This window comes from Anabrus simplex, chromosome 14 (genome assembly GCF_040414725.1).
Source record: "Anabrus simplex isolate iqAnaSimp1 chromosome 14, ASM4041472v1, whole genome shotgun sequence".
NCBI lineage: Eukaryota > Metazoa > Arthropoda > Insecta > Orthoptera > Tettigoniidae > Anabrus > Anabrus simplex.
Genome location: NC_090278.1, coordinates 67,808,641 through 67,835,719, shown reverse-complemented (window position 1 = coordinate 67,835,719; position 27,079 = coordinate 67,808,641). Strand labels below are relative to the sequence as shown.

The window sequence follows — 27,079 nt, the reverse complement described above, 5'->3', positions numbered from 1 at the left end:
GTGGTTGCTGTCGCGATTGTTTTTGTAAAGTGGAAAATAGCGTGGGCATCAGTTCTTAATGTTCAGGGTCCACACGAGTGATATCTAATTAGCCTCTGTTGCTAACCCTATGGTTGTAAGATGTTTAATAAACCGTAAATGACGTGTAGTGCAGTTCGTTATTATAATAAATCACTGAGCAGGTTTAAATTCTAAAACAGGGTTCAACCAACTGAGCAGACTCTAAACAATGGAACTTTCACTGGAGCGCCGAAAGAAAGCGAGTTAAGCTTATGGATAAACTTAACGAGACTCCAAAGTCTCCATTACTGTCAACCATGGAACAGTTTTACGCTGAAGCTGATAAGAACCAAACTCCATGGTGCAACAGCCCCAAAGGGCCATGACCTGCCAAGCGGCCGCTGCTCAGCCCGAAGGCCTGCAGATTATAAGGTGTCGTGTGGTCAGCACGACGAACCCTCTCGGCCTTGATTCTTGGCTTCCTATACCGAGGCCGCCATATCACCGTCAGATAGCTCCTCGATCACGTAGGCTAAGCGCACCCAGCCCTCAGATCCAGGTAAAAATCCCTGACCTCGCTGGGAATCGAACTCAGGGCCCATGGGTATGTTACCCGGCAAGCTGATAGAACGTGTACCTATATTTATAATCTCGTAGGCCTTTAAGTGGACGCAAATTGTAATACTGGTGAAAACATCTTACTTGATGTTGGTCATTTCTTCGTCATTCTGCAACTGTTAGTAGGAAAATATTGTGATTGAAGCCGCACCCATCCGAATTATAAGCAATAGACAATTGTTCCTGGTCATCCAGTGTAGTCAGGATGAACAACCGGAGACCCACCTCAAGAGTATTCAACACCATCTCTAGAAGGAAAGCGATTAAGCCAAGTCGACGAGACTAGTTAGAAAAGACCTAGAAAAAACTAGAAATTGACCCCAATGAGATCTACAACAGAGGTAAGTACAGAATGCTGATCAGAACATCAGACTCGTTCCCGCCACTACCAGCCAAAACATTGCGTCCTGAAGTGGGAATGAGACACAGGAACGAATGAAGACTCGCACATTGGGCGAGGTTGAGAGAGTACTGGAGGAAGCTCGCCAGAGTTAGGAAATACGCGGGCAATAGTCCCCCTAAATGAATTTTCCGCACAGCACAAGAGTGCTGAACAAAGCATTTAAAATACACTGTGGCCCAAGAATGAATTATTACAAATCCTAGTATTCCTGGAATGTTTCTTGGAATTAATGGAGTTCGGAAATCTATTTACAGATTACGTAGGGCCTACATAGGTAGGAATATCTTCTTCCCTAATTTAAATACTTTAGATTAAAAATATAATTTTTTGCAACTTAAATTAAGGAGTGAAATGAAAGCTCTACCAACCTAGTAAATGAGATAATAGAAAAGCAAAGCTCGTTAGGTAATCGGGACCTAATGCCGAAAAGAAGAGTTCCTTATCTACAATCTATATAAAAATTAGTCTGCAGGCTAAAGTATGAGGCAGCAACTGCCCCAGAAAGGAGTGAGGTAGGATTGCAGTTTTATTCCCGCTCCATATCGAGGTGATTTTTTAGAACATGCGGTAAGGGAAATCAAGAAAGAATTTGGAAGAAAAGGAATGACAGTTCAAGAAGGGGAAATTACAATCCTAAAATCCGCTGCTGATATTTTTTGTCTGTCTGCAGATAATCTGGAGGTATTGCTGAATGGTGTGGAGACAGTCTTGGAGAAGAAACCTTCTCCCCACCCACACACACATCCTGGTGGTGTCACGGGTGCGAACCGCGTCACATGTTTTAGAGCCAGATGCCCTTACTGATGCCAACCTTATGTGGAGGGATGTATTTACTACTCCGTGTCTCAGTAGAGTTTGGTAGTGCTGTATGCTGTGTGCATATCAAGAGAAATGTATTCGGACAAACCCCCAGTCCCCAAATCGAAAGAATTAGAAGTTGAAATCCCCGACCCTATGACACTCGAAACCTTGACCCTGACTATTAACCTAATGAGACGGATTCTTGGAGAAGAGGAAGAAGATGAAAATGAATCAATTCAAAACAAAAGTAACAGAACGCAGTCGAATAAAGTTAGGTGGTACAGGAAATATTAGAAAAATAGTCTTATTATTACAACAATCTGCCTTACGTCGCACCGACACATAGATTTTATAGCGACGATGCGATAGGAAAGGGTTAGTTACGAGTGGGAAGGAAGCGGCAGTTGGCTTATCTGTCTGGTGCGAAAATAGGAAACCACGAAAAACCATCTTCAGGGCTGCCTATAGTGGGGTTCGAACCCACCTGAATGCAAGCTCACAGTTGCGTGCCCCTAACCGCACGGCCATCTCGCTCCGTGAAAGTTGCCTTAAAGGAGGTGGATAAATAATATTTCTGTAGTAGCCTAGAACTTTCTAACGATGGCAAAAGTAAGGGAGGATTATATTTCCTTGATAAATACATACATACATAGTTTGAATGCCATTATTATTATTATTATTATTATTATTATTATTATTATTATTATCCTAAAATTATTGCTACAATTAGTGGACGGCAGATGATGAAAGAACAAGCCCCACATACATAGAACTGTCACAGTAACTCAATACAGGTTTTCGACGACTATAGGATAAGTCTGTTAGGCTGGCTGGATCCTCAAATAGCACCACCAAAGGCTATGCTGCTATAGGAAACCTACAAAAACCAATGGCAGCACCAAAATGAGGCGTACTAGGCAAGATGAGGAGTGAAGTAGTTTGCCATTGCTTTCCTCACTGGGCCAGACAGTGCTACTGTAGCACAACTGACCCTATGAACAACACTTTTCATTACACACTGGTTGTGGTCCGAATGTCAATCAGCACCACACATACCCCAGCAGCTTCCATATTGTCACAGCCATGGATGAGACTGGGACTTCAGTGGAAGCTACACTTTGCTCTGGCCTGTGCCAAGAGATGGATACAAAAGTACTGTATCCGTCAAGAAATGGCAGCAGGCAGTGTAGGATAAGAAAGAGCTACAACTGGGAAGGAACGGCCGTGGCCTTAAGTGCATGGTGTGCAAATGAAAAAACCATCTTTAGGGCGGCCGATGGTGGGATTTTAACTCGCCGTCTCCAGAATCGTCTCCAGAATGCAAGCCTACTGCTACCCAGCTCGTACCGCGGAGCCAAGCTGTTTGGTGCGAAAAAATAGAAGCTTTTGAAATGTGGTGGTACGGAAAGCCAAATGGGTGGATCGGATCATACATGAAGAGACAAGGAATGGAACTGGGTCGGGCTGGGTAGCTCAGACGGTAGAGCGTTGACCTTCTGAGCTGAAGCTAGCGAGTTCGATCTCGCCTCAGTCCCATGGTGTTTGAAGGTGTTCAAATACGTCAGCCTCGTGTCGGTAGAGTTAACACGTAAAAGAACTCTTGCGGGACAAAATTCCAGCACCCCAGTGTCTCCGAAAACAGTGAAAGTGAAACGTCGAATAATAATAATAATAATAATAATAATAATAAAATATGTATTCATTTAATAATAAAATTATTATTATTATTATTAATCGAACTGGTGATATGACGAGAAGTCAGACTGATCGGGAACATATGATATCCTGGACTTTTTAAGTTAGTTTTTGAGGGAAGCATAGGCAGGAGTAGACCAAGGGCTACATATGACAAACAGATTAGTACATACAGGGTGTGTCGGTTACGTAGAAATGAAAACGATAGGGTGGTATGGAAGCTGCATGAAATCAGTCTTAACTGATGGCCCAGAGAACAACGTTAACAGACATGCGATACAAGTTAGTTTTTAATTCTACAACGAAGCAATTTACTTTTTTTCATATATACCTTTGTACGCATCTTGAGGTAGCGGGCAAGACGCGTAAGAGCTGCAGGGGGCTTCGGTTTCGGCATTTCAATTCTTCTTGGTTTTCTGACCGCCAAACTACACTCTGTCATAGTTCTCTACTTTTATTTAGACAAACTGGTTTATAATAAACACTTTCACCTGTTCACACGTTCACTTCTCTTCAAGTAAGAACTTTTAAAACACAATGTACGCGAATACTAAATGTCACTCGCACATGCAGTACAGCACGTCTCATCAGCTAGCGCACACAGTTGAATGTTTACTGCGGTACGGTGGTGTGGTCTAGTGCTAGTTCCTTGTTGCTCCGCGGCAAAGCTCTCCCTCCCCGACATATCCCCCCCTCCCCCCCACTTCCCCTACACGGCCGGCTCCAGGAGCCACTGCATCAGCAGTGCAGGCGCACAATGCGTAAAGCAATGATTTTTTAGCTCTGGACAACAGGCCATGAAATTAAGATAAATCAATGCATTAAACCTTGGTGAATCATCCCTGTAACCTATATTGCTGACTTCTAATACGTCTTTCACAGATACGAAAAGGTTATCAGTAGAGATCGTAGATTTTAGCAATTTAATATTTAAATTTAGCGTGATTTAGTATTATTAATGTTAGCATTAGCGTTTTACGGTGATGTGATGTCTTTTAGTCTCCGGTGAGGCCTGTTTTCATTGGGTATTAAAATATCAACGAGTCAACTCGATTTTCTAGTATTTTCCAGTTTAAATTCAAGAAAATAACTAGAGTGAAATTGTGAACAAAAACAAATTGATATGGAACTGCTTATTAATAAAATATATGTAACTTTCATGCATTTCAAAATCAGAATTCACGACATTAAATTATTGCATTACCTATTGAAAGTGTAACGTAAATTATTTAAATTTTATTTTCATTTACATTTCCAGTCCGATATTCAGTGAAAACCTCACTATCCAAGTAAGAATGTGAATTTGCGTCATTTGAAACACCCTCTGGATGTTTAACAAACAACAAATTTCAACATGGCTTTCTGTAAGTTTACTTAGTCTCGCAAAAACAGTAATTTCCCGGAAACATGTACATTTAAGATTTTGTATTCAATTTCGTAATTTACTATGGTTTAGAAAAGTACAGTGATACACTAAAATATATTTTAAACGTCAAGCACTCATCTACATCATCAGCAAACATATGGAATTTATCATTTCTAATTATAAGGCCTCCACAGAAGAACGATTTTATGATTCAAATAGCTGTACACTGCCAATAACGGCTTACTGAAATACCTCGCAACCATAAGGTTAGCGGAGAAACTAATGGACAACTGCGTATTTCCGATCAAGTAATAATTGAGAAAAATAACAGATATTTTTTCAAATCTCCGTAAGTTTGTTTAAATGTCGGTACACAAATAGGAAAAGGCCGAAAGACGTCTGAGAGGAACGATGTCAGTTGGAAAGGAACCACCTCTTCCGGGCACTCCGGTGATGGTGGTGATTATGATGATGATAAAGCCAGGAGCAGTTGTTTTGATTTGACGCCCGTAGACGACCTCCGCTTCGTGATGAGGATGAAATAATGATTAAGACTACACATACACCCAATTGTGAACAACCCGCATACCACCTTCAAATCATTGTACTGTGTACATAATTTGAACAAGAGAACACAGAAGAGAACGTCAAATGTGTTATGTGATCAAAATTACCATTGATCTTTATCGTAGAGAAGTAACTGCTTAAAAATATTCTGTCAGCACTGGGTTTGAATCACCGAACACAAAACTCAGCGCCGGCCATTAACGGGATGCCCGATGGGGTTATTTCTGATCAGCACGGAAAGTTCCTTTCTGAACGTGTAGCACAGTTCTGTGTGTTCAGTAATTCATTACTACCTCGTAACGAATAAACGTATTTCATGTACCTACACAACGTAATATCAGACTACAGGGGAGATTTTTCACTTAGTTTATGAACTGCGATTACATAAATCCAAGAAAATAGGGGCAGCTGATCCACCCGGTATATAAAATTCTTAAACCATATTTCAACTGATGTAACTTACACCAATCGACTATAACCATGTTCTAAAAGGCTTGTAACTGCTATCACCATCTACTTGTAGGCTAATTCTTACATGGCTTGTAACTGCTATCACCATCTACTTGTAGGCTAATTCTTACATCTCTTCTTTCAACATACCTTCGAAGGAGGCTTCTTGGACTTTCCCATCCCTTTCTTACTCAGTTCTTTCGCAAGGAATTTACCATGTCTCTGCACATGAACTACTAAATCAGTTCACGACGGAACGATTTTGAGGCCTGTCAGAGTTCACTAACCTCAGGAAGACGTAGCGACCCCGCGCAAACCAGACGGCAGGCACTCAGTGCTCTCTGCAGACTGCATTCGTCCATCATGAAGCCCGCGGTATACTAAGGAATTACCAAAGGCCACTTGCTGATCGAAATAATAGTCTGTTTCTTTAAATGTTGGGGCGGATGTTATTTTCAGTTTTCAGTGTAAAAATAGAAAAGGGGATCCAGGTAAAAAAATGCTTTGTTTAAAAAGAAAACATTCAATTTAGAATGATTCGATTAAAAGCAAACACAAGAAATAACTGCAGAACTAAAGAAATTTATATTTAAAAAGTATTAAATCAAAGGAAACTGCGATTACAATTTTATGGTCACATATAGAATGCATAAATGAAATGGCGTATGGCTTTTGGTGCCGGGAGTGTCCGAGGACATGTCCGGCTCGCCAGGAGCAGGCCTTGTGATTTGACGCCCGTAGGCAACCTAGGTGCATCTTGATGAGGATGCAATGATAAAGACTACACATACACCCAGCCCCCGTGCCAGCGAAATTAACCAATGATTGTTAAAATTCCTGACGCTACCGGAATCGAACCCGGAACCCCTGTGGTCAAAGGCCAGCACACTAACTATTTAGCGATGGAGCCGGACATAGAATGGATAATAACAGGCTCACGAATACATTATTAACAGTCTTATCAATAAAAAAATGTCCGCCTCTGTAGCGTAACGGTTAGTGTGATTAGCTGCCGTCCTCGGGGGCCCAGGTTCGATTCCCGGTACTGCCAGAAATTTAAGAATGGCAGGAGGGCTGGTATGTGATTGAAATGGTACATGCAGCTCACCTCCAAAGGGGGTGTGCCTGAAAAGAGCTGCACCACCTCGAGATGAGGACACGAGTTTACTTAATAAAAAAAATCACATTAACTGGCTAAAAGAAATCACTGAAGACCTAAATGAAATTGGCATTAATGAGGAAACCAATAAAATTCAGAACCTTAATTCAAAACTTTTCTGTACATCCCTCCCGACTAAATACAGAATCGACTGAACAACATAAGTAAAAAGGATCACAGCGGGAGGATGAAGAGATATTGGGAAGAGAAGAAACAAAACAAAAAGGTGCTAATAAGTTCAAACACACTCCTTAGTTGGGAATAACGAAGTTTTTTTTTTCCTTAATATTAAATTTAAATATTACGATATAGCTTTTGACGCAGAAGCATCAACGTTATTTAACTTTTAAATGCTTATTTTTACATGCTGATGAACGTTCCTGCTTCTGTTTTTTAAACCACAATACACAGCCAATGAAAATGGTCGAATATGGTCCAGGTAAGGCAATTTCAATCTTTCAGATTTTATTTAATAGATGATATTAAATGCTTTAAAAATCTCGGGATACAATTTAACTTTTGCAAAAGATATCGTAATAAGTTGTTAAAATCAAGCTTGGGCATTTTTAAGTGCAACTGTTTAATGATCAAGTCACAAATGTAAATATTTAAAAACTTATCTTCTGGAGGATAATATTCATTCTGTGTCATCTTCGGAAACCAAATACATGATTTTTTAATTGCTCGTTGGCCAAAATTAGTATCTCATCAAACTGATTCAAAATAGCCAGATGAGAAAGCAATATTCAGTATGACAACAATCAAGTGAGCACGACCTCTTGCAACACAACAACATTTACAAAGTTCGTGGGAATTATAGAAGAGATTGTGTCAAAACATAAGTACGTAATCCTCAACAACCTTGACAATAAGCGACATAATTCATTGAGAGAACATGATACGATTTTGAATCAATTAAAATTAGAGAAAACAATCTAAGCTTTCAATTTATCTTGAGCGTCACTTTGTCTACACGTCGACTTCAAGATGAATTATGAGAACTTGTCAAACAACACTTCTAAGAATAATTAAGATAACATTAAGACACTCAAGATAACGTGTAATAATACTGTTTTGGAAACAACTAATATAAGATCACGAGTGCGTATGAATCGGATGAACGTACGTCAGTAACGATAAAATATTTTTATTCCATACGAAAAACAAGTCCGTATTCCTGAAAGTCATTAATATTTCAATCTTCAATGTTCGTCATTTCACTGGACAATATAAACGCTTGCATAACGGAATGAAGTGCAAACTTCTTTTTTTTTTTTTTTTTAAGGAGTAACTGCTACTGTCGATCCTTTTTATGTCCGTAGCCAATTCACTTGTTTTTTTCTTTCTAGATAACGATGTCCTTGACATCAAACTCATGTAAATATGTGTTTAAAAGAATTTGACAACCTGTACTATTGAGTGACTGGTAATTCATTATATGGCTCTCGAAGTACTTTCGTACATGTATGGAAGTCCTGTGGCAACTCAGAGGAACCTTTTCTCCTTCAAGAAAGAGGTTCGATTTGCCGTTGGGAAGCCAAGTTCACATTTCGCAATCGTGACCACCATGGTGTGGGAAAAGCGACGGAAGAAGAAGTAAACAGAAGTATGTTACTTCGAATTCCTTTTATTTTACCATTACAAGGGACTACATACTGTACATCAACAAGCAAATTAATCTTCGAACAAGCCGATGAAAGCGAAAGTTTAACTGTCTTTCGTTTGCTGCAATCTTGAATTTGTTCCGCAGTCTGACTTCCAAAGCTCGAGTTGGTTCCCGTTAATTGTATGTCTTGAATTTAATATTACTCAATTTGGATTTTATAAATTTTGGGCCTTAAATTGATAGTTTTATAGACAGATATCCTCAAGAAAATTCAGAAATTCAGCGCGGCACTTAGGCCTACATCAAATTAAGCAACAAACATAAAACCAAGACCAAAAAACTGCAAGGGAAGAATAGGGCCTATGTGCTAAAAATTTTGAGAAATTTCAAAAGAGAACAGTGAACTTGATACTAATTCTTTCAACACGTCTTATTTTCATGTATACAATATATTACTTCGAAACTGGGGAGTGAAATGTTGATACTATATAATAACATTTTAAATCATAGCTTCTGCATTAGCAGTAGACAGTCTTCAATCTGTTAAAATGGGCAGGCAAATAGTGTTTACTGGGGAACCAACTCGAGTATGTCCTTGAAAATGGTTGGGAACCAACCAACAAATCTGAGAATCAACTCCGTCCAACCGATATACTAGTGAACGGAAAGGAAATTAATAATAATAATAATAATAATAATAATAATAATCATCATCATCATCATCATCTATGACGTTCCTCTAGAATCGTACGGAATCGATAATTAGGGATTATTTCAGTCCCTTTCTGCCCATCAATCAAGGCTCTATATGAATGAGCTTTTACACTATCGCTACGGACGTTGATTTTGTTTTGTGTCTTTGGTTCAACGTCGTTTCCAGCGACCCTAAGATTGAAGATAAGGTAGAGGACGTTGCCTTAACTACAGGGTCCGGTGCAAAATCGGGGTAGCTCCATGTTTTGGTCAAATTCATGTATGAATAGCTTCATTCGCCGGATCTTTTGGTGCAAGAATGATGTCGCTGTAGTGCGGTGGAAGTTGAGCCACTGTTTGATTTTCGGCAAAAATAATTTGGTTCTTAAAGCTACCTCAGTTTTACTGAAAAGTTCGAAGTTTCAACTCGGAGGAGCCAACTGAACTTTCTTTCTACAGTGCCCTTAGAAGACAAAAAATAACACCACCTCCTAAAGTGAAAATAATTAATGTGAGTGAAGAAAAGTTTTTTTGTGTGTGACGTGCCAGATGGGGTATTACTGTATGTGCCACTCAACTACTGTATGTTGAATACGCACGGGTTTTCCCCTCGTAGTTCAAACTGCAAGTAGAATAAACTGAGCACTTAGTGAAAATGTGTTCAACTCCAGCACATTTCAATGCAAAATGGGGGCAGCCCCAACTTTTGTTTACATTTTAAGCATATACATTTATTACTGCTATATATGCTATATAATGATAGCTCTTGCTAAACAGACCTTTCAAAATAAAATATGTCCTAACAAATATCCATTACCGTGAGTTTAGAAACAAGAAAGGCTTTTGTAAATTCCTTTGCCTGGAGTTGGAGAAAAATGATGAGGACATGCTGGATTGAAAAAAAAAAAAAAGACTAATCGAGATGTTCTAAAGGAAATCAATGAACAACAGAGTGATAAAAGATATGGAAAGAAGGAAGATGAAACTTTGAGGTCAGATCCTGAGACATGACGACTTCCTAGTAAACGTCTTTGAAGGAAATCTAGTAGGAAAGAAAGAAAGAAAGAAAGAAAGAAAGAGGAAGACCAAGGAAGACATACTTGATGAGATATAAAGACTACAAGAGAGTGAAGAGAACAGCAGGACAGAGGAGAATGGCTGCAGGGACAAGGCTTAGCTTTTAATGTATTATGATATATTTGTACGCCTATCAACCGCAGTTATGTGGTCTAGTTAAGTAATATGTGATGTGGAAAAAAAGTTTTGTCCACATTTGAATTTTCTGGGTATTACTTCCTTGTTTTCCCACAAGTTGATATAAACTGATTTATCCCGTTAATACACCGGGCCCTTTTATTAAGGTATGGCCTCAGCACTGGCCTAGGGTAACCAATAATAGCGCAAACAATTCCCTTGGTATCTGGTATCATCCGTTGATACACAGTTTAACACGTGTGAGATCTAGCACCTTAATTCAATATGAATCAATATGTCAGCACGAGTCTTGAAAAAAGAGAAGTGGAGATTTCCAATCATAAATCGCCACATTTTAATTAGTCCAATTAATAAGCTGACATTTTTATTTATGACGCTGCTGTTTGTCAACGGTTGACCTTAAAACACCGCATTTCGCCGTGACCTCGAATGGGCTAGGTATTTTGACATCAACTGTTTACATTCGACCACACCGACTTGCACCGCGTGGAAAATTTTAGGACAATCTCAAGATCGACTCGGGGACACAGAAGTAATGACGTTGAGAGAGATTGAAAGGAGGAAGGAGGGAAATGTCAAGAAGAAGGACTACCACTTCTTCCACTTTAAAGTATGTTTGATAAGAAGGCTGTTCCTATAACATAGGCCATACCTATATAAACAAAATTATTTTGGCCGTACACTTAACATTACTTTAGTTCGCCTCATGCTAAGATTTTATCTCGAACTAAGTACCGGGACGCAAAAGTCGAAAGTAGGTTCAGTTCAATTTATTAAGGAATTAATTTGTTAATTTATTAGTTACATCACGGCAAAACGTTCCAACAGAATTTCTCGATATCCGGGTTGTAAACAAGGCTAGGCCTATAGGCCTATTTTGGCGTATTAGCGGTATTAAGGTGATGGAAACAGGAACCGTCAGAATTTTCCGTTAATATTAGGTGCTCCAAAAATTGTGCATGTAAGTTGCGCAAAATATAATTTCCGATCTTTCTTATATTTGCCGTACGAGAAAGAATAATGGAGATATTCCCAGAAATAAGTCCACATTTTTCACGATCAAATTTCTCTGGAAATATGAATCAACTGATAGCTTAAAAAATAGATGGTGGGCGTTTCTTACTCAATCATGCAAACCTACTGGACCAAGTGGTATAGGCATTTGCGAGATAATTCACACAGGCTTGTTTATATTTTGCAGTATTTAACCATTATAAATGACTGCCATTTATATACAGGTAGGCCTACTATTTGTACTGGACTTACACACATTTTGTCCCTCAAGACAAATTAATTGATAAATAGTTACCCCCACTCACTTTTTACCTCCCATGGCGATACAGCCCTAATGGGCCTTTGTTACTATCACAAAATAAAGCCCATCATATTTACTCAGAATTCAATTTCCTACCCAAAAAAAAAAGGTCAAGATTTCTTTGTAAGGAGTATGGTTTTTTTCCCTCGGGAAAATAAGCTTTTACGTGATCCGCACGCTTCAGGGCACTTGCACTTGTTAATTGTGGTGTGCTCTGTCTCTTCTTCTGTCATTCATCTCTATTAGATGACATCACTGTTTAAGAGATAATGAGAAGATATGTTTTCTAAAACTGTACAAGAACTAACCCGTCAATGGTTGCTGCTATACTACTAATTCTCTACAAGAAGAATGCAATATGAACTATTGCACTATTTTATTATTCATATAAGTAGTCTTTTGGAATCGAAGAAATTTTCACCATCAGAATGTTGGCCGGCAGGGCAGGAGAGGTGAGGGCATACAATTTATAATCACTAAATTGCGAGCCAAAATCCTGGATTCAATTCCAAATCTCTCCGCAATGCTCATATGGAGTGAGGGCATATGGCGCTGTTGATTGTGACTCGTCCGTCGGATGAAGACGTTAAGCTTTGAGCAGACCACTTGGTGTTATTTGACAAGAGTAGGCTACGTGCCGACACCGGGTTTCACCCTCTCCTTACCTCATCTCGCATCCAGACGAGACACGCAGGTCGCCTATGGGGTCAAACAGAAAGACCTGCACCAGGCGAGCCGAACATGTCCTCCGACACTCCCGGCACTAAAAGCCATACGATGAGTAAGTCTTTTAAAGGATGGTAAGGACAGTATATACATTCGCCTGTCCTTCAGGTGGAGATTAAGAAGTACATCAGTGTAAGTACATATTACATGACTAAGCGGTGAATATCTAACTCTCCATCTACATAAACTGATGAACAATTGAACCAGAGAAATCTGGCTGGTAGCATACAGCAAGCACCTCCTTTCGCCCTGATGATGGTGGCGATGAGGTGAAACATGAACTCCACAAGATACTAGAAACATTGGAGGAGCCATACGCTGCACAGCCTCCCATAATGCATAAGGAAAGGACTGAGTGCACGCACATCCCTCTCGACAGCATTTCGGATGAGATCTATAGGACTGAGGAGGGTGACCTTGAGGGCCATGAAAGAATCATCATATCCTTACGAGTGTTCATCGAACCAATCTCCCAGAATCCGGGAGTGCTGGCGCATTGTCTTGGTGTATGTACACGTCTCTCGCAGGGTGTTGGAGGATAAAAAATGAGTGGACATTGTCTGACGAAAAATTCCTGTATTGTTCGCCGAATTCGCCGATGAGGGACGTTTATGGATGTACCAGGGATTCCATTTCATCCCATTTGAATGGTCCCTGTACTATTACATTTACCAGGCCTATTGTAGAGCCATTTCGCTAAAATGCAAGTATCTATACTTCTATTGCTCATCAGTTTCGCTACTGTAAGGCGTGACTAGAAAGTTTCCATTAGAGGGCGTTACTGCAGCGGAAATGCAACGCAGCGCGACTCCGATGCGGGTGTATAAGCATGGACATACAGGCAAAGGGATTAGTGTGACAGTCGTGTCGTGCGTGAAATGCGACCACGTGAACTATGGCGACGTTATTACCAAATGCGTCCAAACAGGACCAACATGCTGTTATTCTGTTCTTGGCTGCCGAAGGAAAACACCAGTGGACATCCATTGGAGAATGAAGTCTATGCATGGAGCATCATGTCTGTCGAAAACCACCGCTGTCGAATGGTGCACCAAGTTCCGTGCGGATCCCGTTTCGACACAAGACGCCGGTCGATCTGGGAGGACAGTCTCATCCATTACGGACAAGCGGGCGGTGGATGAGCCGATTAGGGCGGACCGAACCTATAGTCTTGATCTCTCCCCCATGCGATTATCACTCCTTCGGTCTCCTCAAAAGGCTCTGAAGGGTCGACGCTTCCTGTCGGACGAGGATGAGCAGCAGGCGGTTATGGACTTCTTCATGCAGCAGGACACGGTGCTTTACTACACGGAGATTTTGCCTGATTGGCATCCTGATTCAGGACTGTGCGAAAGGAAACTTTTAGATCTCCCCTTATACAAGTGCTGGTCGTCCTCAGCTACCCTATTCAATGTATCTTCCTTTTCATTCTTCACGAAAACCTCGTTTCAAAAACCACCATTATCATCTCTCTTCCTATGCCAGTTATCATCCATGTTCCTCTCCCATATAACGTAACTATCTCCCTGACGTCGTACTATAAAAACATCTGGGATTTTCCCCTCATCAAAAAGAAAAAAGTGCCTACGAACTCCGCATCTGATTAATTGAAAATTGAGTGAAGGATTTACCACAGGATGTCCGTTCTCACTCACCCCAGGCAAGTATTATGACGTCCAATTACTTTCACATTCCTAGCATATACAGTCAACAGATCAGGGAAGCAGGTATTTGCGTCGCATCTTCTGGAATGACGTGGGAGGAAAAGATTATCCTGATCTCGAAACCACTGACAGTACAGATTCTCTGATATAGGAAACAAAACAGGAAAAATTACTCCTTAATTGTCGTCAACCTTCTGTGAAGTTACTGCACCATAAGAAGAAACTAAATATATTATGAATGCAGGTCTTTCTATTAAGAGTTGCGTCATTTCCAGGAACTGTAAGACAATATTTCACACAATATGCCGTATTTGTTAAACTAGCGTAACTGCCAGTGCAATTATTACAGAGTATTGTTAATATTATGTGCACTAAAACTCTTAACTGTTATATTATCCGGATCCACGGTAAACTGGTTAACATGCTGGACTTCGATTCAAGGGATCCCCGATTTGATTTCCGGTCGGGTCGGGACTTTTAACCTTGATCGGCGAATTCCTCTGCCTGGAGGACTGGGTGTGTGAGCTGTCTTAAACATTTGATTTCATCCTACGTAGGATACCATCCCCACAGGCTGCTCATGTGAGTCAGCTCCAAAGACTTGTACCAGGTCTCTCCGGAGGCTATACGCAATAATAATAATAATAATAATAATAATAATAATAATAATAATAATAATAATAATAATAATAATAATAATAATAATAATAATAATAATAATTTAGGAAAAGACTTTCCAACATAAAAGTTCTTGTTGAAGAAAAGAAAGAGCGCAGAGGAGAAAGATGGACTGAAGAGAGAAGAGCGCAACATTCTGAAAGAATGAAGGCACTGGAGAAAGAGGAAGGAAGAAGGGATGATAAGAAGGAAGTGAAGTGGTATTGGCGTGTTCTAAGTTTGGTCGGTTCGCAAGGAAGAATTATTGCATTAAAAGGGTAAAATAACCCAGGCAGAAAGTTTATTAATGTATCCTTAATCTGGCAGGGAATTTGCATAAAAATGTATGTATAAGGCATACATGATTTTTTAGCAGCCTGTGCTGTATCCACGTCGTTGGGATTCGAAGTAAATATGCACATAAAGTCAAATATCATCCGTGACTGTTACCTAATTTGTTACCAAACTGAAGATCCACAGCCTGCTTCCAGTCATTCGGCAGGTTCAGGAATGGAATGAATGAAACCCCCAACCAGCGGCGAGGATAGAAATTGTGCCGGATGCCGAAAGCAGTCGGGGCAATGATTAATGACTGGTAGATGAAATGAAAAACCTTGTCCCGCCTCCGCTTTGTCCAGCACAAATCTCACATGGAGTGACCGAGATTGAACCACGGAACCCAGCGGTGAAAGGCCGACGCGCTGCCGCCTGAGCCACATAGGCTCTACTGTTAATTGTTACGCATGATTTTAGAATATTCCTCTATACTTCTTCAATGTACAATGTGATTCCGTATTTCATTTGATGTTTAATATCAGTCTGTAGACTAGTATTAATAAACAATAATTGCGGTAAAACAACCAGATGATCAGCCCGAGAACCTATAGTAAAATGATTCCTTGTCTTCAGCAGTTACAGGTGTCAAGTAAGCCATAATCTATTAACCATGTGTATTCATGTTCATAGATAAATCCCTTTCTGAAACTGAGTTACTGTTATTGTTTTATTGTATGATTTCAGGAGATAACTTATAGCAAACATTGTTTTGGTACTTAGACTCTTAATAATAATAATAATAATAATAATAATAATAATAATAATAATAATAATAATAATAATAATAATAATAATAATAATAATATCCCACTTCCTACTATTAATGTTTCCGGAAACACCTAGGTGCCAGAATTTTGTCTCACACGATTTCTTTACACGTGCTATTAAATCAAACCACACGAGGCTATCGTATTTTGAGCACCTTAAAATAACACCGGACTGAACCATGATCAGACCTGTCAACTAACAGTCCGAGCCAGCCAGTCCGGCGATTTCAGAAGATAATGACGCGCAGAACGACGAAGTCTAACAATGTTTTATTGGAGTGTTTGAGGACGTGCAGATATAATTATTTGACCTTTAGATAAGGACAGTTGCGTCTATATTTAAAATATCTGCACCAGTATTTTTCAAGGAAAAAAAAAATGTCGGATTAATCGGAAGTGCCAAGGCTTGGCATGGACTCGCATTACTTCCAACGTTCCAGTTCTATTCTGGAACGTACCTCAATGTGCTAGCTTATGCAGCATTATAGGAGGTGGGTTGGTTGAGATGCACTAAAATAGGCTAATTTATATAATAAATCATCTTTTAAAATCCTGGCCTGATATTGGAAGCGTCATTTAAGGAGTATAAGACATTGCAGACCTCAAACCAGTGTTTCAGTATTGTTGTGTATCATAAATTAGGACTGTATTTGGTAATGAAGCAGCCGTGATCGGAAACTGGTCAACCACGAATAACTATTTCTAGGGAGGCCGAGATTGTACTCAATTACAGGTCGACAAAATAGTCTCAAATTCGTGATAAAGTCGTGAATATGATCATTGAGAGAAGAGCTGTGATGCTGACCCCTTGTTCTGAGCATAGCACCCAAAAAAAATCCATCCTACACGAAAGCACTCTTAGAGTAGGATTTTAACCCAAGTCTTATTTAGATCTCTATAATTGTATTTTATGTATTTATTTATTTATGGGGCGTGATACACAAGTGACATTTATCACTGGCTTCACACGAGGATGGTCGCGATTCGAATCAAATGGATGCACGATTTTTGAAACGAAAGTCCCGTTCCTGCGATAGGAAATTCATGTAAAACAGCAGGTCCCATCGCTATGATTACGATATCGACGGTCATGTTAAACTAAGATTTTTTTTTTAAAAAAAACCTTTAATAGCTAGCGGTCGTTGCAGTAACACTGATTTTCGGCGACGCGGAGATGAGAAAGGGTTGAGATTAGCAACTTAGCGACCGAGATCTTAATTAAAGGAAGATAGAAAACCATATTCAGAGCTGCCAAGAGCAGTGTTCGAACCTCTATCCTCCGGAATGCAAGCTTACAACTGACAGACCGTTGCTGCATAGCATAAGTCCCTTTGTCATCATCATTTTTATATGCTGGTCTGATAGATGGGGAGGATATTTTTGGATAAGACTACCTACTTTTCTGATTTGGCCTGAGTCATTGTTTGATACAGACGTTCTTAAAAAAAATATCGTACCGAATCAAGTGGCAATCTTTTAGGCACACTACAAAATGCTGGATAATAGACAAAAACGGTGCGCATGGCGCCGCTTATCCAATGATCTGAGTGATTATAAACTTGCGTGACGTCAAGTGTGTTGCATGGCGTGCTCTAAACAGTTAACATTCAGGCCGACCGGGGTGAAAGCTAACAGGTTCATTTGTATACAACACGCCCAGCTAGCTGAGCTAGAGGAGTTACCACCCCTCTACTTCTGAGTTAAATGACAGCAAATATGAATAAATTAGCGTTTCTTAAAAAAGGAATGGTTGTACTAATTGTAACAATAGCGTGGAATGTTGAATATACCATAACACAAACCAAGAGGTGCCCCTTCGTGTTGGTAAATCATGTTGAGGTCTTCGCTCTCGTAAAACGCAGGCAGTTTTGACCACAACTTTTAAAGCTCGCCTGCAGGTCATCATCCTAAATTCTCTAGGGTCTGACACCATAGTTAGCCAGTTCAACCTCCGACAATAAGAGCCATATAATAAATAAATAAATAAATAAATAAATAAATAAATAAATAAATAAATAAACAAATAAATATAATAATCCAAAATTACAACTTCATCTTGATAAGTCATAGAAGGCAAGACAGAAAGGAAACTTGGATGTAGGCGGAGATGATTACTCTGGATGCGGAATCTCGGACAGTGGTTCACATCCCCGACACGGCAACTCTGATCAGGAAACACAAAATAAGAAAAATTACTCCATCATGGTCGCCCACCTTCTGTGAGAAGAAGAATACTAGTCTATTTTTAGAAAACAGATCAATGGCGTCGTTTATTCAAGTACGAAGCTGTTTTGTATTTTTACCTGAAAATAATAATATTAATAATAATTTCGCGTGGCTGTTGCTAGACTGGTGCAGGTTCGTTTCTTTGGCTGATTGGTCAGCGTAAAGGTCTTCGGTTCAGAGGGTTCCGGGTTGAATCCTGGCCGGGTCGGGGATTTTAATCGCGTTTAATTAATTCTTCTGGGTCAGGGACTGGGCGTTTGTGTTTGTTCCAACACTCTTTCATACTCAGACAACACACCACACTACCATCCACTACAGAAACACCCAATAGTGATTACAACCTTCCACAGGGTTGGCCTCAGAAAGGGCATCCCGCCGTAAAACAGTAACAAATCCATATTAGCGACAATTCGCACCCGCGACCCTACAGGTGTGGGAAAAGTAGTGTAGTAGCAGTAGTAGTAATAGTAGTAGTAGACGAAGAAATAATAATAATAATAATAATAATAATAATAATAATAATAGGTTTCACGTCCCAAGAATTGCTAGACTGGTAAGGTAAGGTAGACCCTCCGACGACAGTGGGCAGCATCTGCCGTTTATAGTAAGCTGCGCGTAATAGTGGTGGAGTCTAATATTGTGTGTGGTGTGCGAGTTGCAGAGATGTTGAGGACAACACAAACACACTGTCTTCGGGCCAAGGGAATTAGCAATGAAATCCCTAACCCAGCCGAAAATCGAACCGGGGCCCTCTGAACCGAAGGCCACTATGCTGACCATTTAGACGTAGAGTCGGACTGCCTGAAGATAAAGATGAAAATATGAGAGAGAAGACGGTAACTTAAACCTCCTAGTTACTGATGTTATGGTGGATGGTCTTTGTACTGGAGCACGCTACTGACATTTCTGCGTGGAAAGTTGTACTGCAAGCCCATGTTATCCTCCTCGTAAGGTAGGCCACGGAAAATAATTCATTTATTGAATGGTCGTTCAAAATTTTCCTTATCTGAAGTTACAGTTCAAAATACCGTCATCACGAGCACAACGACGCACCAAACCAGGCATCACGCGAAATAGGAGGCTTTTATAGTAATTCATTCTAGAAGTATGCGGAACAGTTACTCAGAGAAACAACAAGGGGAAACATACCGATAATGGTAGTCAGGTAATCACAATTAAAACAATTAATTCCTTGCTTTATCACAAATATAGTAGTTGTTTGAGAACTTTCACAAAACTGTCTCAGAAAAGAAACCGTATAATCTGAAAGATTCTGCAGCCGTACGTTAATCATAGAATTAAGTATGTTAGTGGAAGTTATTGCCGGAGTCTCCGTGGTTTAAGCGGCAGCGCGCCGGCCTCTCTCAGCTGGGTTCCGTGGTTCAAATCCCGATCACTCGCTGTGAGATTTGTGCTGGACAAAGCGAAGGCGGGACAGGTTTTCTCCGGGTATTCCGGTTGCAACACTCTCCAATATAATTTAATTTCATCTATCAGTCATTAATCATTGCCCCAGAGGTGTGAGACAGGCTTCGGCAGTCGGCACAGTTCCTATCCTCGTCGCTATGGGAGCTCCATTCATTCCATTCCCGACCCGGTTGAAATTGGAAACAAGCTGCGGATTTTCATTTTCAGGTTGTTGCCGGCCCTTCGGACTGGGGGTAACGAGGCCCCGAGTTCGATTCTCAGCCAAGTCTGAGTGCTGATTCGAAGACCACTCAGCGTACGGAAGAACAACTGAGGGCCTATCTGAGGGTTAGACAGCGCCCTCAGTCCCGAAAGCAGAGAAGATTTGTCGCTCAGGGTCGGCGGTTGCAGAGTGAGCTTCGGCTGGACTGACAGCTCTGCACTCCGACCGACCAACCGAGACGGAGAGATGCTGGTCCCTAACGTCTGTTATCCTGAGAATGGTTTTCCGTGGTTTTCCATTCTCCTGCACTAAGGCTAATGTCGGGAAAGTTCCTAGCATTGGCCACAGCCGCCAACTCTCTCACCTTCTCCGCACCACATCTCCTTCACCGTAACAAATCTCCTGACCTGAGAGATGACGTCAGCGTCTAGGAGGCCCCCCCCCCCTTCAGACGAGGAATGAAAATATGTTAGTAGAAGCAGTCGCTCAGACCACGCGTCACCTTGTAATCTGCAGGCCAATCAGGACTGTAGCGCGACAGGGATTGGTTGTTTGCAGAGGAGGTTATTGTTGACTTGGGGAAATAAGATATCAATACGAGTTCAAACCCCTCTCTCGACAGCCCTGAAGATTTCCTGTAACGTCTCATCTGGAGCTGTACCTTAATGAAGGTCACTGTCTCGTCCTTCCTAGTCCTAGCGATTTCCTACCCCGTCGTCGCCGGAAGACCCGAGTAGAAACAACGTTAAAACCAATTCTAAAAACATAAAAAATAAAACCTCTGAACTCTAACCCCAGAAGAAACCCTTCGAAGAATTAAGATATCAGCGAAACAAAAGAAAAGAGCCATTGCAGGCGTGAAAACTGAAGGACGTTTAGGCCTCGTAAACCGCATGCCGTCGTGGTCGGAAGAGAATATCTATTGATTCAAACAGGTCAGCCAGGAAAACCGAACATGAACATTATTATTATGACTATTATTTAAAGGGGGCTAACGACTAGGATATTACCCCTAATGGTACCAGAAGAGACGAAATGCAATGACAAAATTCCAAATTTCATCCACTGACCAGAATTCAAAACATGATTAAAATTAATAAATATGAATTTAAAATAATCAGCGGATCCAACTCACAATACTTAAAATTAAAATAATTCCCAAAACCATCCACTGACTGGAATTCAAAAAGAGGAACATGAACAATGATTATGAAGTTAAAACAATCAGTGGATCCCACCCGCTAAGCCCCTCCTTCCCACAAAATAACTTGAAACAATGGTATAAACTGAACAAGGTACTGCTTCCAAAGCAAAATCCTAAATCGATGGTGCTTGCTGTCTAGGAGTCCAAAATCCAGGTCACCGACCCCTCAATGGTACTAATCGCTGGTGAACCAGAATCATGGTATTCCTCATGTAGCGGTACTAATCACAGGTAACGTACTCCTCGCACGTAACGGAGACCTATGGTGTTTATCACATAATGGCACCACTCATAGGCAACGCAGATCCATGGTATTCCTCATATAATGGTACTAATCATAGGCAACGCAGACCTATGGTGCTCCTCACATAGTGGTACTAATCGTAAGTAAAGTCGACCCATGGTGTTCCTTGCGTGATGGGTCTACTAACGGGTAATCTTATGGTTCAAAATCAATCATCCCTTGATCTTCCCTTTCAGTCGCCTCTTACGACAGGCTGGAAATACCGTGGCTGTATTCTTCGTCTGCATCCCCCACCCACATGGGTTGAGAGTGGACAGTCTAGCACAAATAATGGAAAAGTCTGTCATACTCAACTGGGGACAACGTGATCGCCACTCCAAGGAGCTACTGGTGTTGTGACATCTTTAACTTCAGGGCGTTTTGATGTTTACATACGCTGTTGTGCGGGAGAGTGAATGATTTCAGTGGGTGATTAAAACAAGACAGTGCTGACACAGCATTGTTATACAACTTCTTAAAACCGCCGTCGGTGCAATAAGAGACATAAGAGGCCTTGAGTACAGCGTTTTCATCTTTTTTTTTGCTAACTGCTTTACGTCGCACCGACACAGATAGGTCTTACGGGGACGAAGGGATAGGATAGACCTAGGAATTGGAAGGAAGCGCCGTGGCCTTAATTAAGGTACAGCCCCGGCATTTGCCTGGTGTGAAAATGGGAAACCACGGAAAAAATCTTCAGGGCTGCCGACAGTGGGGCTCGAACCCACTATCTCCCGATTACTGGATACCGGCCGCACTTAAGCGACTGCAGCTATCGAGCTCGGTGTTTTCATCTTTGGTCAGCACGATATTTTAAGAACATTTTTTTTTTTTTTTTTTTTTTTTTACTATTCCTATCACAAGTCCCTGACAGTGGTATAGTGTGACTGACAGTTTCAACGGGTGCTCGAGCAATAATTATAAAGATTTGCGTAACACAACTTCTCCAGTTGTATTTCAGAAAGCATCCATAAAATTTCAGATTTACCAATTTTATTTGAAAAAGTATCATTTTGTTGTTTGGATTTATCAATTTTACTTCAGAATAGGTTATTCTGTATATCTGAAATGGCATTTCATATTTCAGAAAACATACCTAGTTTAAAATGACTCATTCATTACCAAGGCAACAATTTATGTTTGCTACATATTTAATTCTTTGAGTTACGTTACAATGAAGCTCAAAACTAATTGTGTTATTTTCATTCCGAATACCACCAGTGATGAGACTGCAATCGTGCAGACATTTATCAAAAAGTGCAGTTCACCACGATACTACTCAAGCAAGGAAACTGCCTGTTGGACAGTACAATTCATTCAAACAGTATTCTGAAATATAGTTTGTTTCCTGAAATAAAAGTTACCGACTTGAAATGCAATTGAGGTTTTGAAGTTTTATGAAATACAAGTTACTAATCTGAAATACAATTTATGTTTCTTGAAAATAATTGTTTTTTTCTTAAATGCAAATGGAAAACGTTTAGTAGTAGCATTAACATGTTCATAAGATTAGGGACTTCCCTTGAAAGAATCCAGCTCCTTGGCTGAACGAACAGCATAGCACCCTACTGTTCAGAAGGTCCCAGGTTCAATTCCAGGCCGAGTCGAGATTAATCAGATTAATTCCACTCTTTTGCCGATAGGGTATCTAGTACCTTAATTATTGATAATGAAGTTTTGATAGAGACCAGTCGAATTAAGTTCAAAGGACTAGTAAGGAAATTTACTGAATTAGTGCAATAAGATTGTATAGAGCCTCCGTGACTCAGGCGGAAGCGCCCCGGCCTCGCACCACTGGGTTCCGTGGTTCAAATCCCCGGTCACACCATGCGAGATTTGTGCTAATAATGGCGTGTGGCCTCCGGAGAGGCCTGATGTAGGTCTTTCAATTTGAAACCCGTAGGCGACCTGCGCGTCGTGATGAGGATGAAATGATGAAGACGGCACATACACCCAGTCCCCGAACCAGGGTAATTAACCAATTATGGTTAACATTCCCGACCCTGCCGGGAATCGAACCCGGAACCCCTGTGACCAAAGGCCAGCACGCTAACCATTTAGCCATGGAGCCGGACAGATTTGTGCTGGACAAAGCGGACGCGGAAAAGGTTTTTATCCACGTACTCCCGTTTTCCCCGTCACCTTTCATTCCAGCGACACTCTCCAATATAATTTCATTTCATCAGTCAGACAATCATTGCCCCAGAGGAATGCGACAGGCTTCGGCAGCCGGCACACTTCCTATCCTCGCCGCTAGATGGGGCTTAATTCATTCCATTCCTGATCCGGACGAATGACTGGAAACAGGCTGTGTATTTTCAGTGCAATATTCTTAAGCCGTCGCCTCCAAACGGAGGTAGACGATCCACACGGCCAGCTCCGATCTTGACATTGCAGCCATGCCATGTGGATTTCTTGGAATATCTCTCAGGATCTTTAATGCAGTGGTTTCCCGTTGCCTTCTGCATCCTAATGCCGTTGACCAAATTTGTTCCTCCGCCTTTGGGAACAATTTCTTGTCCCCAGGAGAATAGAGTGCCCTTACCCATACCCGCTCATCCACTCTCAAAGAGACTGTTGGCACTTGGTATAGGGGATCTCCTTATACCGGGAGATAATCGGTCCCTTCATTCGTTAAGCCGCCTGCTTATAAAAGTCGTTGCCTCCTCTCTACCGTGGGGAGGTGAATGTCAGGATTTCACCGTCATTGAAACAAGGACCAAATGACATTTCCTTGTTTCTCTGGTTCTTTAGATTGTATAATGATTTTATCTTTTATATTAAATAACTAGTGGCAAAAATCTCTCGTTGGAAGTGCATGTGTTTGGTGATATTTTCCATATTTATAAGGTGTATAGCCACCTATCTCAAAAAGCACGACACCCCGAGGGTGTACTGTATATTTACAAATGTGAATTCTATTTTTAGTATCGTCCACAGAACAAAGCGCTCGTTAACAATAAGAATGATGAACGTCATAAATCTTGTACTCGGCGCAGAGCAAACTGTGTAATAACCCTTATAAAACTTGTAGAACTGTACGGAAGAGCGGCGCGTGACCTAGTCCCCCAGGAGAGAGTGTCCCACTTCACCGACGGTCCACTTAGCATCGTCTCACGTAGACACGTTAACAGTACATCTTGCAACAGGCTGCACTTCTCAAAGCAGCGTCCACTTTTCACAACATCAAATACAACAGCCACTTGTTACGCCCATTCTGGAGACAGGAAAGTGAAACAGTTAACGACGTAGAAAAGTGTCAGCTCTTTTAAAACATTCTGGACAGTGTATTATTATGTTTGTCGAACCCTTGTCCCGTTACTCTACGGAGTCGGGTATAGGGTGAGATGAATATGTCGTGGCGGCTTTTTATGACCGGATGACCTTCCTGACGTCAACCTCATCAGAGGAGTTAATGAGATGAAATGAAGAACGTGATATGATAGTAGGAAAGGAGAGGGTGAAACGCGGTGCCGGCACATAGCCTACTCCTGTCGAATAGCCCCAAGGGGTCAGCTTAAGGCTTAACGTCTCCGTCCGACGGACGAACCACCATCAACAGCGTCATATGGCGACGCTCCACATGAGCCCTGCGGAGAGGTTTGGAATTTAATGTAGGCTTTTGGCACGCAATCTAGTGATTAGAAATTGTTTGCCACCACCTCCCCTACTTTGCCGGCCAACATTCTGATGGCGATTTTTTTTTTCTAGCAACGGGACTCGAATCAGTTAACCACAGTGTCAGACCGTTTAGAATTCAACGCCTTAATGATCATGGCCACCAGGCGGGCTGTAATAATAATAATAATAATAATAATAATAATAATAATAATAATAATATCTTTTTGTAGACACTAATTTGTTTGTTTGTTTATTTGCAATTTGTTTTACGTCACACCGACACAGATAGGTCTTATGGCGACGATGGATAGGTTTAGGAGTAGGAAGGAAGCGGCCGTGGCCTTAAGGTACAGCCCCAGCATTTGCCTGGTGTGAACATGAGAAACCACAGAACACCATTTTCAGGGCTGCCGACAGTGGGGTTCGATTAAAATTTTAATTTATCTTCTCTGGTTGTTGAGAAGTAGCCATGGTTTACTTTTATAGACGTATGTTAATATAATACATATTTGTGTTCTAACGTTACTATTATCTTCATCATTATCGTCGTCATCTTTAAATACTGTGTTGACATTATGTAATCCTGCCCATTCTGTCATTTTATACAGTGGTCTTGCACTTCTGACCGATACTTGTAATCTAGCTATTTGCGCTGTAAAGCAAATGATTGGACGGAATGCACTTTGACTAACTGGCTGGAATGCTAGTTGGCAGCAGGAGGATCTTTCTTTGTATGGATCTACAATTTTTACCGGGCAAATTGTGCTGGATAGACGACTCCGGAGGACTTTTCAGATGAGCAAGTTAAATGGAAGAATTATTTCTCTATTGGAAGACCATCACGGGAAAGAATTATTTCTCTATTGAAAGGCCATCACGGGAAAGAATTATTTCTCTATTGAAAGGCCATCACGGGAAAGAATTATTTCTCTATTGGAAGACCATCACGGGGAAGAATTATTTCTCTATTGGAAGACCATCACGGGGAAGAATTATTTCTCTACTGGAAGACCATAATGGGGATTTTCAAGTAGCTGAATGACGCAAACTCCAGGAACTTGTTGCTACATTATAGCGGAGTTCCCTCACCACTACATAAGGTAGGTGCTAATATGTAGCGATGAGACACCTGTTAGACCTGTAACGGTGAGGTAGACTGACAAACCACCTCTCCTCTCACCAGACATGACGTCAGAAGGCGTGGAGAAATATCGAGACTGACTCATGTAACAGTTGATCAGAAAAGAAATTGGTGACAATTTCATCAGCTGCGGAAATAATACCTATTTGTTAAGGGGAGAAGGGATTGTGTCCACCGCAATAGCTACCAGGAAGGAAAGGTCTTTCCCCGGGGACTCCCAGGAGTTAAGCCTCGCCTGGCTTTGTTTATGCTGGTCAATTTTCTCTTCTTTTGGCCTGACTGCCCATGATCAACTTACTTCTTTCTACCACGAGGTAAGACGACCTTCATTGTTACCGCTCTTTGGAAGTTCAGAAGAGAGAATTCGTGGCTATACGAACCGTGAGTCAGAATACGATGCCGAAAATAATAATAATAATAATAATAATAATAATAATAATAATAATAATAATAATAATAATAATAATAATAATAATACCAGTGTGAGAAAGGAATTCTGGTCGGTCTAACACAATCTCTGTAAAAAATACTAGCTAAATTTTGCAATGCTGTTATAGATATCGGTATTGCTGTCAAGTAGCCGAGATAGTTTGAGTTAATTCGTCTGTCTTAATATTCAGTATAATTTTACAGCAAACTAGTTCTTTACCTTTGAAAGCGTGTGGGTTTTTGTTTTCCTTCTTGGTTGATATTTCCATGTCACGTTCCGATCGTTTGTAAGAGCGTTCATATCGATTATGAAAAACAGGGGGGGATAGGCCGCAACCCTGTCGTACACATCTGTTCATTGGTTTCCATTCTGATATGTTAACTCTTACAGCAATTAAATTATTTGTGTACGATCTGGATTTTGGTAGGATCACCTGTTGTGGGATTTCATCTTTTTGCAGTTGTTTTTTTTACGTCGCACCGATACAGATATGTCTTAGGTAGGAT

At 40.8% G+C, this 27,079-nt stretch overlaps 1 protein-coding gene across 11 annotated transcripts in view; it reads right to left on the bottom strand.

Moving 5' to 3' along the window:
- The window catches only part of mtd (mustard), a 952,680-nt gene that overhangs the window by 91,560 nt on the left and 834,041 nt on the right, over positions 1–27,079 (bottom strand). Inside the window, exon 1 of one of the 11 annotated variants that reach the window (XM_067157996.2) lies at positions 3,849–4,141. The exons of the other annotated variants lie outside the window; for them this stretch is intronic. Within the exon in view, the coding sequence (XP_067014097.1) occupies positions 3,849–3,959 (111 nt within the window). The 5' untranslated portion in view covers positions 3,960–4,141. Of the gene's footprint in view, positions 1–3,848; positions 4,142–27,079 lie in introns of those variants that run through there. 11 annotated transcript variants of the gene reach the window in all.